Source organism: Primulina tabacum, chromosome 4 (assembly GCF_025594145.1).
Source record: "Primulina tabacum isolate GXHZ01 chromosome 4, ASM2559414v2, whole genome shotgun sequence".
Classification (NCBI taxonomy): Eukaryota; Viridiplantae; Streptophyta; class Magnoliopsida; order Lamiales; family Gesneriaceae; genus Primulina; species Primulina tabacum.
Window position 1 is genome coordinate 13,020,499 of NC_134553.1, and position 16,729 is coordinate 13,037,227.

Here is a 16,729-nt window from a genome sequence, read left to right on the forward strand (position 1 = left end):
GGCGACCTCAATATAGAAAGAAAGGATGGGGAACCAAAGACCATTTCTGACTTGATCTCGGAAAAAGGTATTATAGCCGGGGGGTGGATGGTCTGCCCGGTCAGAGGGACCGGGAATCAGAATGGAAAATTTTGAAGAAATACTGCCCAAGGCCCGAAGTTCCTCATCTGCCCCCGAGCTCAGGGTGCTGCTCATGGAGGAGAACCAGGGAACACCCAGGGTCTCGGTTGGAGGAGGGCTCGAAGCCCGGGCTTTGCCTTTGCCCTTGCTCTTTGCAAGAGCTCAGGAGTGGCTAGAAGTAGAAGGTTTTGTAGAAGTTGGTTTGGTTTGGTGGGCTGAGGGTTTTTTAGAAGGCTGGGTAATAGAACGGCGAGGGGGAGACGGGGGAGGGGGGGGGGGAATCAGAGCGCATCGTGGTAGACTCGTAACTAGGCGAGCCTCGCGCATTGGCTCCTGAGGTTGAAAAGGTAGAGTTTGACATGGTTTTAAGAAAAGAAATAGAAAACTTACGAATTTTGGGGGAGGAAAGTGGTGGAATATCACCGGAAGTGGTTGATTTTGCACGGAGGAGCTTCGAGAGAGAATTTTGCAAGGGCTTCGCCGTTAGTTTGAATTTGTAAGTGATTTTTGAAAAACCGGTTAGCCAATATTTATAAGGGGTGGGAATCAATTTCCACCGTTGATCTAGATCAAATTGGACGATCAGGATGGATCTAGGAAGTTGTGCGGGCATATGAAAGGACACGCGCAATTATTAAAGTGTCAGACTTATCGGCTTCTCGGAATGCGAAATGTTTCCGACCGTTGGAGTAAAAGGGCAAACGTCATTATTACATGGCATTAATTACCCGAGAATATTAAACGACAAAATATCTTAAGCCCGGGAGATATGAGGCCCCGGCAAAATATCTTAAGCCCGGGAGATATGAGAACCCGGCATAATATCTTAAGTCCGGGAGATATGAGGCCACGGCATATTATCTTAAGCCCGGGAGATATGAGGCCCCTGGCATATTATCTTAAGCCCGGGTGGTAGCACACCCCGGTATCTCGTCTCATCTATGGGATATTTGAAGCCCCCGATGCTCTCACATATTTTGAATTATTTCGTATAAAAGTACAAGTATGACTGATCGGGACAGCGAGTCAGACTCTAGCCCGACTATTTTAGGGATGGGTGGTGATACCCCTATGAGGATACGGGTCATGGTTCGACCCGGGATATTAAGTGGATAGTCCAGAACAGAGCTAATATACCGGGCATCTTTCTCTTAGCCCGGGCCTTTTCTTCTTTTCCCGGGTAGACAATTACCCGACTGTCTAATTGATACAGACTGTCTAATATGTCAGAACAACTTGGAGTTGGAGTGTTATAAAAGTCATCAAAGCTATAGTATGGGCAGACGACTTACCATATTTAGTAGGTGGCGTTGGAAACGAGGTACCTACCCATTTTTCTACTATAAATAGCAGGTATTAATGTCATTTATAGATTCTGAAATCTTTGAACTCTCAAGCACTTACATATGTTCTCTCAAATATTGCTTGTGTTCATTTGAAAACCTGCTGACTTTAACATCGGAGTGGCTACGCTGAACACCCTCTGACGCCCATTCACGAGTTTTTTTCATTGTTTGCAGGTGCTATCGCAGCCATTGTCTTCAATCAAATTCCTAAACACTAAAAATTATTGATTTGATCCAGTGGAGCACTCGACCCTGCTCATCCATTTCATCAGGATTACTTCAATCACCATCTAGTCGATCGACCGACCTTTAAATCTATTTGTACATGTTTCAACATCCAATTAAGGTTAGTAATTTTTCAGCTGCATATGGTATAAGTATTTTCTCTTAATACAATGGGCCATGATAATTTAGGAAAATATTTCACAGAAAATATTTCAATAATGAGATGTTGATTTATGATATTTTTCTTGTAACATGGACACGATGAATTGATTTTGGTTAACCAACAATAAATTCATTCAATATGCTCGTAATAGTTTGTATTTTTGTTATCATATTTATCATTATTTTAACTTCGAGAATAATTAATTGATGCACTTTATGTAATTTGTTGTAGAAAGAAAATTTACGGTTTCGGAGCAAATTTTTGCTAAAAAGGTGATTTTTATATATCACATTTGAAGTTGTCATGATTAAACTATAAAAGTAAGACAAAGACAGAAGAAGTCCAGAAACAAGACATGGTCGCGCCTTGTGACTGTTCTTCTGCTACATGTGAAACTGAAGTTGACGAGAATTTCAAAGAGTGAAATTCGAAATTTGTGAAAATTGTGCAAGATTTTAGAGTTCTAAGTATGATGTTTGACTTATAAAATAATTCTTGGAGAGAGAATTTGTTATTGAGATAAAAAAATACTAAATAGAGTTTTATCATTTATTGATAAAGCTCCATATTTTTTTTTGATATCTTTTTTAACATTAGGTTTTCTTTTAGTTAATGAGTTTTTCATTTGGGTCTAATTAACCATCTACACATGAAAAGAAAGGAGGCACAAAAATTAGATAGAATTTTACTCTCTTCAACGTGAAACACAAGGAATTTCTCATCTTCTTTCCACAACTCTAGGCTAAGTTTTTATTTTTGATTCAATGGATATTTCTACTATTTAAATTTTATCACCGTGAATGAGGCTTTTTGCTTTTTAATTTAATATTCTTATTTTGTTCAAGTATTTGTTGGTTTATGATTTATTTATATGAAAGTTGTATATTGATTAATATGACAATTTAATTCAATATATAATTTGTTACGCTCCGAGCCCGGGGTTAGTCGATACTGACGTTTGTAGAGCCCAAATTCAGTACACATAAAACCCCATGCATTTATTAAATTGTTTTAATTAAGTTTAAAATGATTTTTAGAGATTCATGATTTATTTAAATGTATTATTTTAAATTATTTATGTTTATGTGATGCACGTTAAATTTTTTCTTGAGTTTCATGTTTGAGGCGATTATTCGATACGGGATTGAGGAAAAGGGATCGACGACGATTTTTGTCAATTTTAAAATATGGTATTTTATTTTTAGTTAGGATTGGGGCATTTTAAATGATTTATTAAGTTTTAAGCATTTTAAAGCCTAAATTATTTATTTAGTGATTTTATAATTTTAAAACCTTTAAAGTTAGCATTTGTGTGTTTTATTTTGTTAATTAGGGGATTTTGTAAAAATAGAGATGATTAACTTTTTAATTAACAATTTTATTTTTAATTAAGCATTTTAATACGCCTAATTAAATCTAAACACACACACACTTACACGAAAACACACAACACACACATACACATTTCATTTTCATATTTTTAGAGGTAAATTTTAGGGTTCTAAGAACCAAGAGCAACCGTCCCTCTCCTATGTATTTTTCCAAGCAATTTTGGTTGGGTTTTATTCAAGAAAAATCGTGTCACGTTTGTCTCGGATCAACCCTCGCATTTTTCCCGCTTCGGTGTCGTCGTTTCGGTAACGTTAAATATCAAAAGGCATGTATATTCTATTATTCCTGCGTTGATATTTTCACATTATGTGTTGTGATGTTTATTATGCGTAAAAATCCATGTATGATGTACAAAGTTTGAGCAGAAATTTGTTGGATCGATTTTTGAAATGTTTCTGGATCTAAAACTCCAAATTTGTTGTCATTTTAATTATTGAGACTTTTCGGTCGATTTTCTGGAAACACTTTCAACATAAAAAACTTAGAACTCTTCGATACCTGCGATTTGACAGTAAATTTGAAATATTTGGATAAGAAATAAGTGATTTATGATCGTTTTTGTGGGACTGCTCAAACTGCGTTTTTCTGAAAAATGTGTTCTTGAAGTTTTATTGTTGCCAGGCTTTGCTGGGGATCGACGGGTGTTGGCTGCTGCATTTAAGTATGTTGAGTATGATTTTGGGATGGTTTTTGGTGTGTCGGTTCGCATCGATAGGTATTTGTCTGCCTTAGAAGTCGTAGGATGCGTTTTGGTGTCAAATGTCGTGTTCACGAATTGGGTTGCGTTGTTTGTGATGCGTAGTTGTTTTGGGGTGTTTGTTTGAGTTTGAATCAGTGTGTTAGCATCCTAGGATGGGTCTTGAGGTGTTGGTTCATGGCCCTTATGATCGAGTGAGTAGGATTAAGTCACAAGTGTAGGGAATTCCGTTTGTTCACAATTTCCAGCACCTACACGGACCCTTTGCCGGACCCTACACGGGGTCCATGCCTTTTTTCATTCAAAATACGAAGTTCCAGCATCTACCAAGACCCCTACCCGGACCCTTACATGGGGTAACGTGTACCCCATTTTTTTTAAAAAAAAATTAATATTTTTAGGGATTTTTTTGGGGTTTGATGTAATGATTTAGTACGATGATTAAACGAGGTCAAGTCTCGAGATATTTAGAACGTCATAAGGAAATTTGTCATTTTGGGTGTGAGCATGACTAATACGTCTAAACTATGAAAGATAAGTATTTGAACTCATGTTAGTATGTGCAGCAGTGGCTCCAAGAGAGATCCAACGAATCCTACAACATCAAGTAAGTATGTTCGACGTGCAAAAGAAAATACTTTTAAGTTTTTGAGATATGCTAAATGTCTTGTGATCAAATTATGAACGGGTTTGAAAGTCGGTGAATGTGGCCGAAGGACCTCTCCACCTCGGTAAAGCATGACCGAGTTTAGATCAGGATTGGAAAGCGGTAAAGCATGACCAGAGACCAATACACCCGGTAAATCATGACCGGGGATCTCATGTATGTGGCAGTGGATTTTTCCTGTCAGCCCAGTACTGTGGTTTAGCCTGATCAGGCGCATTTATGTATGGGTCACTTGCTTTGAAACATATCTCTACGCAAAATGATGTTATGTATGCTCAAGTATGTATGATGCAAGTATGTTTAAGAAAAGTTCTATGATGATGGCATGTCTACGTTTATGCTACTACGTTCAAGTTTCAAGTATGTAAGCCCTATTTGAAAGATGCATGTGGTTTTATTAAGTGGTACTTGCTATCTCCAGTTTATACATGTTTAGTCTTTAGACTTACTAGACTTGATCGATGCAGGTGATGATGACTTTGAGGAGATGAGGGGTGGGGACCACTGAGCCGGCTTGGACTGAGCAGGAGGCTAAACCCGAGGAACTCCCATGTTTTTAAGAAATTATGCAATGTTTCCAATACTCTGATTTCACGTATTGTTTACGATATTTAAACAAGTGTTTCTAGCAAACTTTATTTGTGATCTTTTCGTTGCAAATATTTTGAATGATCAGTTTATTGTTATCGCAATTTGAAGGTTTCTATTTAATTAAGAAATTTTTTATTTTTTTGCAATTTTTAAAGTAGTTTAAAATTACGGTACGTTACAGTTGATATCAGAGCGGTGTTCTTGTAAAGGGTTATGCCTACTGCCAGTTGCGAGAAGCTCACGAAGTCACACCTAAAGGTTATAAGTTTTAAGGTTTTAAATTATTTCATGTAGTAAGCATCAAGTCATGATTTCAGCATGTGCATATTTAAATTCAAATTACGTGCATCTTATGTTATGATATTATGTTCACGCATGTTGGGTTTACGTGTTGGGTAAATGTTAGAATAGTATGCCTCCCAGTCATAGGATTTTGCGTGAGGCGGGTGATGAAAATAGGGAAGCTCAGGATGGGGAGAGGGTCACTCCTCCTCGTCCACCCCCAGATATGCAGGCTCAGATGCTTGCAGGGATGACCCAGTTCATCGCATAGTTTGCGGGTAACCAGACTGCAGTAGACACAGGGGCGAGGCCCAGACCGGAGGCAGTCTATGAGAGGTTTAAGAGGATGGATCCGAAGGAGTTCTCGGGGACTACTAACTCGATGATAGCTGAAGGATGGATTAAGTCCATCGAAGTCATTTTTGCGTTTATGGAGCTGCAGGACGTAGACAGGGTCAAGTGTGTCACATTCCTTCTGACAGGAGACGCCAGACTTTGGTAGGAAAGCGCATCGGTGTCAGTGAACTTACAAACACTGACGTGGAATGGGTTTAAGGAGGTTTTCTACTCCAAGTACTTCACTGAAGAAGTGCACTCCCGCCTGCCCAGGGAGTTCATGTCGCTGCGACATGGAGACAACAGCGTGGCAGACTTCGTCAGGAAGTTTGAGAGGGGGTGTCACTTTGTGCCCCTGATTACTAATGATGTCTGGGAGAAGCTGAGGCATTTTATGGATGGGTTACAGCCGATCTTGCGCCGTAATGTTAGGGTTTATGGTCCTACGACTTATGCAGTTGCCGTGTCGAGAGCTTTGGAGGCAAAGCAGGACCAGAGGGACATTAAGGTCGATAGACAGGACAAGAGGCTCTATCCGGTGCCTCAGCAGCAGCGACCTCAGTTTAAGAGGTCTTTCCCAGGACAGCAGAGGAAGAGACTATTTCAGGGACCGTCGATAGGCAAGGGTCCTATTCCTCAACAGAAGGCTCCTCAGAGACTCGGTGAGTACCCAGTGTGCCCAAATTGTAACCACCAGTATCCGAGACAATGTTTATTTGGATCGGGCAAATGCTTCAAGTACGGGGCCAGTGATCAAATGTTGAAGGACTGCCCACAGTGAAGGCAGCTGGCCCAGGGTAGAGTGTTCGCCATGCAGGCAGAGGAGGCGAACCCAGACACTACCTTGTTGACTGGTAACTTCTTTAATTCAGCTCAGTATTAAATTTTTGCCATGCATGTTTTGAATTTTATTTGGGATTATGTGCTAGTAGTATTTTTGGTGACTTGGGTTGAGATTTTTCTACTGCGCTTGAGGTTAAGATTAGAATTTTTGGGATATAAGTTTTTGTGTTGCACCAACGTCTCTCAGGAAATATTTTCATAAAGAGAGTAACCAGGAAGGCCTTGATAGATTCAGGGACCACTCACTCTTTTATTTCGGAGACGTTCGCTAATCATCTGGACGTCAAGTCTATTGGACTCGACTGTGAGCTATTCAGTGACAGTCCCATCAGGAAAAGAATTATCAGCTACTAGCGTGGTCAGAGACATCGATCTCGAGCTGGAAGGCCACCTAGTGTATGCCGATATAATCGTGTTGCCGATGCCAGAATTTGATATTATCTTGGGAATGGACTAGGTTGACGAAGAACAGAGTTCTTATTGATTTCTAGAAAAGGTCAGTGTTGGTAAGACCTTTGGGCATGGAGCAGTTTCTCTTTGAGCCAGATAGATGGAGAAGTTTCCCTCGCATGATCTCTTGCATGCAGGCACGAAGACTTATTCATAAGGGGTGTCAGGCTTTCTTGGCCAGTATTATTTCTGCACCTGACGCACCACTCCATGGATATCTGATATGCCAGTGGTCAGAGATTTTCCTGACGTTTTTCCAGATGATGTCACAGGTCCTTCCACCAGAGAGAGAGGTGGAGTTCACTATTGATCTTGTGCCAGGCACCGTACCGACTAGATCCAGCTGAGATGTTAGAGCTCAAACAGCAGATTCAAGAGCTTCTTGACAAGGAATTCATTTGTCCTAGTTTCTCACCATGGGACGCACCAGTGCTCTTTGTAAAGAAGAAAAATGGGAGCATGAGGCTGTGTATCGATTGCCAAGAACTGAACAAGGTAACTATCAAGGAATTAATACTTACTTCCAAGGATCGAGGATTTGTTTGATTAGTTGCAGGGAGGCTACAATATTCTCTAAGATAGATCTTCGATCAGGGTATCATCATCTGAAGATAAAGTATGCAAATGTTCATAAGATAGCCTTCAGGACTCGATATGGGCATTACGAGTTCTTAGTGATGCCATTAGGACCGACGAATGCTACAACACTTTTTATGGACTTGATGAACCGAGTATTCCAGCCCTACCTAGATCAGTTCAGTCATAGTGTTCATTGACGAACATTCTCATTTACTCGAAGAGCCATGAGGAGCACAGTCAGCATTTGGGTATAGTTTTGCAGGTCTTGCAGAGTCGCAAATTGTTTGCAAAATTCAGTAAGTGTGAATTTTTGTTGGAGAAGGTAGCATTTTTGGGTCATGTAATTTCTAGCAGTGGCATTGAGGTAGATCCAGCTAAGGTAGCAGCGATTAAAGAATGGGTTGAGCCGAAGAATGCGTCAGAGATCCTCAGTTTCCTAGGCTTAGCAGGCTACTACAGGAAATTCATTCAGGGATTTTCTTCGATAGTTGGAGTGACGAGTGCCATAAGAGCTTTGATACTTTGAAGCAAGCTCTTATCACAGTGCCAGTGTTAGCCATGCCAGTAGGTCAAGGCAATTTTGTGCTATACACCGATGCATCGAAGATCGGGTTAGGCGCAATTTTGATGCAGCTTGGTCGAGTTATAGCTTATGCCTCCAGACAGTTGACGGTGCATGAGAAGAACTACCCGACTCATGATCTTGAGTTAGCTGCCGTTGTCTTTGCGTTGAAGATATTGAGATATTATTTTACGGCGAGAAATGCAAAATATTCACTGATCACATGAGTCTCAAGTATTTCTTCACACAGAAAGAGTTGAAAATGAGACAAATACGGATGGTTAGAGTTGGTGAAAGACTACGATTGTGAGATTAGCAACCATCCAGGGAAAGCTAATGTTGTGACAGACGCATTGAGCAGAAAGGTTGCACTCGTAGCACAACTGTCAGTGCAAAAATCTCTTCAGTAAGAAATTCAGAGATTTGTGTTAGAGGTTTATCATAAGGTCATAGCTCTTAAACTGTCTAATCTAACAGTCTAGTCTTCGTTGCTAGACCAAATCCGTGCAGGTCAATCGTCAGATGAACAGTTGCAGAAATTGAGACTGAAAGATGAAGTCAATGACAGTGTGCTCTACACAGTGTCCGATGATATTGTGAGGTACAGAGGAAGGATGTAGGTGCTTACTGTTGATTCGATCAGAGAGGATATTCTGACAGAGGCACATGCATCTCCGTATTCCATTCATCTAGGAGTAACCAAGATGTACAAGGATTTGCAGACTTTGTATTGGTGGCCAGGGATGAAGCGAGATATCCGTCGATTTGTGTTTGAATGCCTCACTTGTCAACAAGTGAAGGCAGAGCATCAGAGGCCAGCATGAATGCTGAAGCCACTTCCCTATCCCCAAGTGGAAGTGGGAGAATATCACCATGGACTTCGTTGTTGGTTTGCCGAGGTCAGTCAGAGGATCCAATGCTATTTGGTTATAGTGGATCGACTTACTAAGTTGGCACACTTCTTGCCAGTGAAGACGACTTTCTCCATGATGCAGTATGCGAAACTCTATATCAGGGAGATAGTTAGATTGCACGGAATCCCAGGTCTCTATTGTGTCCGACAGGGACCCGATGTTCACATCATTCTTTTGGAAGAGTTTACATGCAGCCATGGGGACGAAGTTACTATTCAGTACAGCTTTTCACCCTCAGATAGATGGCCAGTCTGAGCGAGTGCTCAGATTTGGAGGATTTGTTGCGAGCTTGTGTGATTGATTTCCATGGGAATTGGGAATCGAAGCTACCTCTAGTGGAGTTTACCTGCAACAACAGCTTCCAATCGTCTATAGGTATGGCTCCCTACGAGGCATTGTATGGGAGGAAGTGCAGATCGTCGATTCATTGGGATGAAGTCGGTGAGAGATCAGAACTTGGTCGAGAGATTGTTCAGCAGGCTGCAGATTTGGTGGTCAAGATCCGAGACAGGATGAAGACCGCCCAGAGTCGTCAAAAGAGATATGCTGACAAGAGGAGAAGGGATCTTGAGTTTGCCGTTGACGATCATGTTTTCGTAAAGATAGCACCTATGAAGGGTGTTATGAGATTTGGGAAGAGAGGCAAGCTTAGTCCGAGATTTATTGGACCGTTCGAAATTCTTGACAGAGTTGGGACACTAGCTTATCGTGTTGCCCTACCGCTGAATCTGGCCGGTGTACACAATGTATTCCACGTCTCGATGCTGAGGAAGTACCTAGCTAATCCTTCGCATGTTTTGAGCTATGAGTCGTTGCAGCTTGCTCCAGATCTGTCGTTTGAGGAAAGACCTATCCAAATCCTAGACAAACAGGAGCGGAGACTTCGGAACAAGGTGACCAAGCTGGTCAAAGTCCGGTGGCTGGATCAATCAGTGGAGGAGGCCACTTGGGAGACAGAGGCAGATATGAGAAATCGCTACCCGGAGTTATTTGGTAAGATGTAATTTCGAGGACGAAATTTATTTAAGTGGGAGAGGAACTGTAGAGCCCAAATTCAGTACACGTAAAACTCATACATTTATTTAATTGTTTTAATTAAGTTTAAAATGATTTTTATATATGCATGATTTATTTAAATGTATTATTTTAAATTATTTATGTTTATATGATGCACGTTAAATTTTTTCTTGAGTTTTTTCATGTTTCAGGCGATTATTCGATGTCAGATTGAGGAAAAGAGACCGACAACCATTTTTGGCAATTTTAAAATATAGTATTTAGTTTTTAGTTAGTATTGGGGCATTTTAAATGATTTATTAAGTTTTAAGAATTTTAAAGCCTAAGTTATTTATTTAGTGATTTTAGAATTTTAAAACTTTTAAAGTTAGAATTTGTGTGTTTTATTTTATTAATTAGGGGATTTTGTAAAAATATGGAGGATTAAATTTTTAATTAACACTTTTATTTTTAATTAAGCATTTTATTACCCCTAATTAAATCTAAACACACACACATACTTTAACACACACACTTACACGAAAACACACAACACACACATACACATTTCATTTTCATATTTTTAGAGGTAAATAATAGGGTTCTAAGAACCAAGAGCAGCCGCCCCTCTCCTCTCTATTTTTCCAGCGATTTTCGTTGGGTTTTTCAAGAAAAATCGTGACACGTTCGTCCCGGATCAACCCTCACATCTTTCCCGCTTCGGTGTTGTCATTTCGGTAATGTTAAATTTCAAAAGGCATGTATATTCTATTATTCCTGCGTCGATCTCGTCATATTATGTGTTGTGATGTTTATTATGCCTAAAAATCCATGTATGATGTATAAAGTTTGAGCAGAAATTTGTTGGATCGATTTTTGAAACGTTTTTGGATCTAAAACTCGAAATTTGCTGTAATTTTAATTACTGCGACTTTTCGGTCGATTTTCTTGAAAACCTTTCAACATATAAAACTTATAACTTTTTGATACCTTCGATTTGACAGAAAATTCGAAATATTTGGATAAGAAATTAGTGAGTTATGATCGTTTCGTGGGACTGCTCAAACTGCGTTTTTCTGAAAAATGTGTTCTTGAAGTTTTATTGTTGCAGGCTTTGCTGGGGATCAAAGGGTGTTCGCTGCTGCGTTTCAGTATGTTGAGTATGATTTTGGGATGGTTTTTGGTGTGTCGGTTTGCATCGATAGGTACTTGTTTGCATTAGAAGTCGTAGGATGCGTTTTGGTGTCAAATGTCATGTTCACGGATTGGGTTGCGTTGTTTGTGATGCGTAGTTGTTTTGAGGTGTTTGTTTGAGTTTGAATCAGTGCGTTAGCATCCTAGGATGGGTTTTGAGGTGTTGGTTCATGGCTCTTATGATCGAGTGAGTAGGATTAAGTCACAATTGTAGGGAATTCCGTTTGTTCACAATTCTAACATCTACACGGACCCTTTGCCGAACCCTTACACGGGTTCCGTGCCTTTTTTCATTCAAAATACGAAATTCCAGCATATACCCGGACCCTTACACGGGGTTCGTGTACCCCATTTTTTTAAAAAAAAATTAATTTTTTTTAGGGATTGTTTTGGGATTTGATGTAATGATTTAGTACGATGATTAAACGAGGTCAAGTCCGAAGATATTTAGAACGTCATAAGAAATTTGTCATTTTGGGTGTGAGCACGACTAATACGTCTAAGCTATGAAAGATAAGTATTTGAACTCGTGTTAGTATGTGCAGCAGTGGCCCCAAGAGAGATCCAACGAATCCCACAACGCCAAGTAAGTATGTTCGATGTGCAAAAGAAAATACTTTTAAGTTTTTGAGATATGCTAAATATCTTGTAACCAAATTATGAACGGGTTTGGAAGGGATGAACGTGGCCGAGGACCTCTCCACCTCGGTAAAGCATGATCGGGTTTAGATCAGGATTGGAAAACGGTAAAGCATGATCATGGACCAATCCACCCGGTAAAGCATGACCGGGGATCTCATGTATGTGGTAGTGGATTTTTCCTGTCAGTCCATTACTGTGGTTTAGTCTGATCATGCGCATTTATGTATGGGTTACTTTCTTTGAAACATATCTTACGCAAAATGATGTTATGTATGCTCAAGTATGTATGATGCAATTATGTTTAAGAAAAGTTCTATGATGATGGCACGTCTACGTTTATGCTGCTACGTTCAAGTTTCAAGTATGTTTATGCTATTACGTTCAAGTTTCAAGTATGTAAGCCCTATTTTAAAGATGCATGTGATTTTATTATGTAGTACTTGCTATCTCCAGTTTATACATGTTGAGTCTTTAAACTCACTAGACTTGATCGATGCAGGTGATGATGACTTTGAGGAGACGAGGGGTGGGGACCACGGAGCCGGATTGGACTGAGCAGGAGGCTAAACCCGAGGAACGCCCATGTTTTTAAGAAATTATGCAATGTTTCCAATACTCTGATTTCACGTTATTGTTTACGATATTTAAACAAGTGTTTTTGGAAAACTTTATTTGTGATCTTTTCGTTGCAAATATTTTGAATGAGCAGTTTATTGGTATCGCAATTTGAAGGTTTCTATTTAATTAAGAAAATTTTTATTTTTCCGCAAATTTTAAAGTAGTTTAAAAGTACGGTACGTTACAACATTATTCAACAATCACATAATTGTCAAATAGCAAACGTCATACTACATTATAAACTAAAATTATTTTATTACTCACAATCAATAATTAAATTGTCTTTACAACATAAAAAAAATGTGAAAGCGTTTACAACGAAAAATCAAATAAAACTTAAACGAACATAAACTCAATAACTCTAATTTTCAGTCTATCACCAGCCCTAAAACTGGTCATGTTCATGTTCATGTTCCTCTACCTATTTTTTGGACTTATCTGGGGAGGGAGAGTAAGGGTTAGTGATATGGTCATCACTCAGCAAGTGGAGGTCATTCGAGCACATACATAACAAATACACGTGATTTTTGAAAACAACATATCTCATTATGCATAACATAATTCCCATAACATATCATCAGCATCAACATAAACATATTTTGTCCTAGACACTGAGATTCGTGTACTTTCCATGATTTACTAATATCATATCATCATTTTTACTCTTCTAAGGGGCAAAGCCTTATAACGATTACAATCCCACCGTGTAAAGGCCATAAACATATCTCATATTGAGATTCTCATCCATATCTAGTTGAATCCTCATAATGTCAAAACATAAAATATATGATAATCATATTAAGAAGGGGTAGAAGAAGAATTTCACTCGAATGTAATTTTTGAAAAACGAAACAATGCATAACCAAAATTATAATTTTAAAACAAACCCACTTACCTTATATATGGATGCTAAACACGTGGTGGTGTGTTCGTTCACTAGGATTTTCGAATCCCTCCTAGATCTGGACTGCAGTAAAGCTTCAACACTCGGTAACAATGGGAGAGCAAAATCTCGAAATTTCTTGAGAGCACTAGGGAGCAACTTTCGAAAATTTGGAGTAATTTTCAAGTGTGATTTCGAATGGGAGGCTACTCCTATTTATAAGGGCTAACTTCTATTTTGACTGTGTATTATCTTCGCATTTAAACCTTTGAATCAAACTTTGAATCTAGGATAATTTATTTTTTTTATCCATCTTCTTGGATAATTTCGAAAATAATCCCTTGGCTAGGCCTAGAATTTCGAATTCCATGTCTAATTTTCAGCATTCAATAGATCTCTTATTTTGCAGTACAATTTAATATGTGCCCTTAAATTTCAAATTTTTCCCCTATGAAATTTCGAATTTTGTTGATAATTTATCCAAAAAAATTGGACTCTTGATTTTCTTGAAATCTTGGTAGGAAAACATTTGAATTTTTCATGCACTCATTTTTTTATCATGTAGACTTCCCCTATCTGTTATTTTCGAAAATTATATATAAATACATGAAAATTCAAAATATCATATTGCATTATCTTTTTGCTTGATCTCCCTTTTATCTTGATCTATGTGCATCAATATTAACTCAAATCTTATAAATTTATCTTGTATTTTCTTCCCAAATTTCGAAATTATTTCTCAAAATTCACATGTTTATATCTAATATATCCTTATTTAGTTTCTTGGATCTTGGCCTATTTATTTATCCCAAAATAAAATATAAGCACAACATCATCTTAAATTTCGAGCTTCATATTATTGTACACACGATTTAATTATCCTACACAACTTCAGATAGACTTGATAATCTTAAATAAAATAATAATAGAATTTTGGATAAACTAGTACAACTTTAAATTACAAAATAATATCCTAAGTTTAGAATTTGTGGGTTTTACATAATTTTCTACTACTATCCATGAATTAAGTGATTCGTAATTGTCATGAACGATACATCAGTGTACATGAATAGCGCTAGATTACGTGTTTTCTACTATTCTCCTTCGAAAGATGCTGCATTTTGTTTTCCGTGCTTCTTGTTTGAACATAAGCATCCTCGTAATCCTGCATTTACAATTGATGGATTCAAATATTGGAAGCGAGTTAATGATGGCGATAGATGTGCATTTTTGATGCATATAGGATGCAATACTTCAACACATAACAATGCTGTGGAATATCTTGATAATTTGATGAATATACCTCGTCATATTGACAAAGTGATAAATGCACAATCTTCAGAAGCAAAACAGAAGAACAGATTGCGGCTTACAGCAACTATTGAAAGCATTCGATGGCTTACTTTGCAAGCATGCGCATTTAGAGGGCATGATGAATCTCCATCTTCTAATAATCGTGGAAATTTTATCGAGATGATAAATTTTATAGGAAAAATGAATAAGAGTATGGGACATCGTCTTAGAGAAAGCTTCTAAGAATGCAAAGTATACTTCACCAGATATTCAGAAAGATGTCTTGAATATCATTTCCAACCAAGTGAGAGCCAAGATTCGTAAAGAAATTGAGGATGCAAAATTCTGCATTTTAGTTGATGAAGCGAGAGATGCATCTAACAAGGAGCAGATGGCTATTGTATTAAGATTTGTGGATACTGAAGGCTTTTTACGAGAGCGATTCTTTGCCATTCTACATGTGATAGATACAACTGCTGCAACACTTAAGAAAGAAATCTCTGATGCACTTGGTCGTTATGACTTGCATATCCACAACATGTGTGGATAGGGATATGATAGTGCTAGAAATATGTGCGGTTCTTGGAATGGATTGCAAGCTCTTTTCTTGAAAGAGTGCTCGTGTGCATATTATGTACATTGTTTTGCTCATCGGCTTCAACTAGCATTAACTGGAACTGCTGAAAAAGAGGTCTCCATTTGGTTGTTCTTTTAAAATTGAATTCCATTTGTAATCTCATCAATGCATCTCCTAAACGGCACGGTGAGTTACATTCTGCTCAAAGAATTGAAGTTGCGGATATGGTAGCTACTGGTGAACGTGATACAGGTAGAGGATGTATTAAAATTGGAAATCTATTACGAACTGGAAAGACCCGTTGGAGTTCTAATTCGACTCACATTGTAGCATGATTGATATGTATAGCTCTGTGATTACCGTGTTAGAAAATATATTGAATTATGGAGCTTCTAATTCCATTTGCGGTGAAGCTAGTGGTGCATTGATTGCGATGAAGTCTTTTGATTTCATATTCATATTACACTTGATGCATAAGATAATTGGGATAACAAATCTGCTTTGTCGAGCATTGCAAGAGAAATCTCTAGATTTTTTAAGTGCAATGGATTATGTTTCAACGACTAAAAATTTGCTTCGTACTTTGAGAGAAGAAGGATTTGATCTCCTACTTAGTCATGTGAAAGAAGTTTGTGTCAAGTATGACATTGAGATACCTCACATGGAAGCTCGTTATAGATCTGGTACAGGCCGCTCTTGTCAACATAATGATTCAATCACAGTTGAGCACCACTATCGATTTGATGTATTTACAGCTGCAATAGATTTTCAAGTTGAAGACCTTAATAATATATTTAAGGATGAGTCAGTTGAACTTCTTAAACTTAGTTGTGCTTTGGAACCTAAAGAAAAGTTTAAGCTTCTTAATGTTGATCATATCTATCGACTTGCTGAGAAATTCTATTATCTTGATTTCGATTCACAAGATTTGCATCACTTGATAATGCAATTGGATCACTATAAACTTGGATGTTGCTAGCCATGAAAGATTTAAGAATTTATCAACTATTTCTGAATTATGTCAAAGATTATTTGAGACAAATAAGTTAGGAATCTACGATTTGATTGACATGTGATTTATATATTTTTATCTATGTCTTTCACTTAGTTATCGAATCTGATATATTTATTTAATTGACATGTTGATTCGTCTTGTTTTAACTCTTCCCGTTTCTACATCAACAACGGAACGAGCATTTTCATCAATGAAACTTGTTAAAATAGCTCTTCGTAACAAGATGGAAGCAGAGTTTTTCGGAGATTCTATGATAATCTACATCGAACGAGATTTTGTTGAAAAAATTGATAACGATTTAATAATTAATGAGTTTTATTCTAAGAAGAATCGAAGAGCACAAC

General features: G+C 38.1%; 1 protein-coding gene across 1 annotated transcript; it reads left to right on the top strand.

Moving 5' to 3' along the window:
• Positions 1 to 121: 121 nt before the first annotated feature.
• On the top strand, positions 122 to 16,349 carry LOC142541843 (uncharacterized). Its single transcript, XM_075648297.1, has 7 exons — positions 122 to 358; positions 6,229 to 6,439; positions 11,275 to 11,346; positions 14,561 to 15,004; positions 15,060 to 15,253; positions 15,344 to 15,495; positions 15,719 to 16,349. The coding sequence occupies exons 1-7, from the start codon at positions 122 to 124 to the stop codon at positions 16,347 to 16,349; spliced, it is 1,941 nt and encodes a 646-aa protein (XP_075504412.1).
• Positions 16,350 to 16,729: the final 380 nt, after the last annotated feature.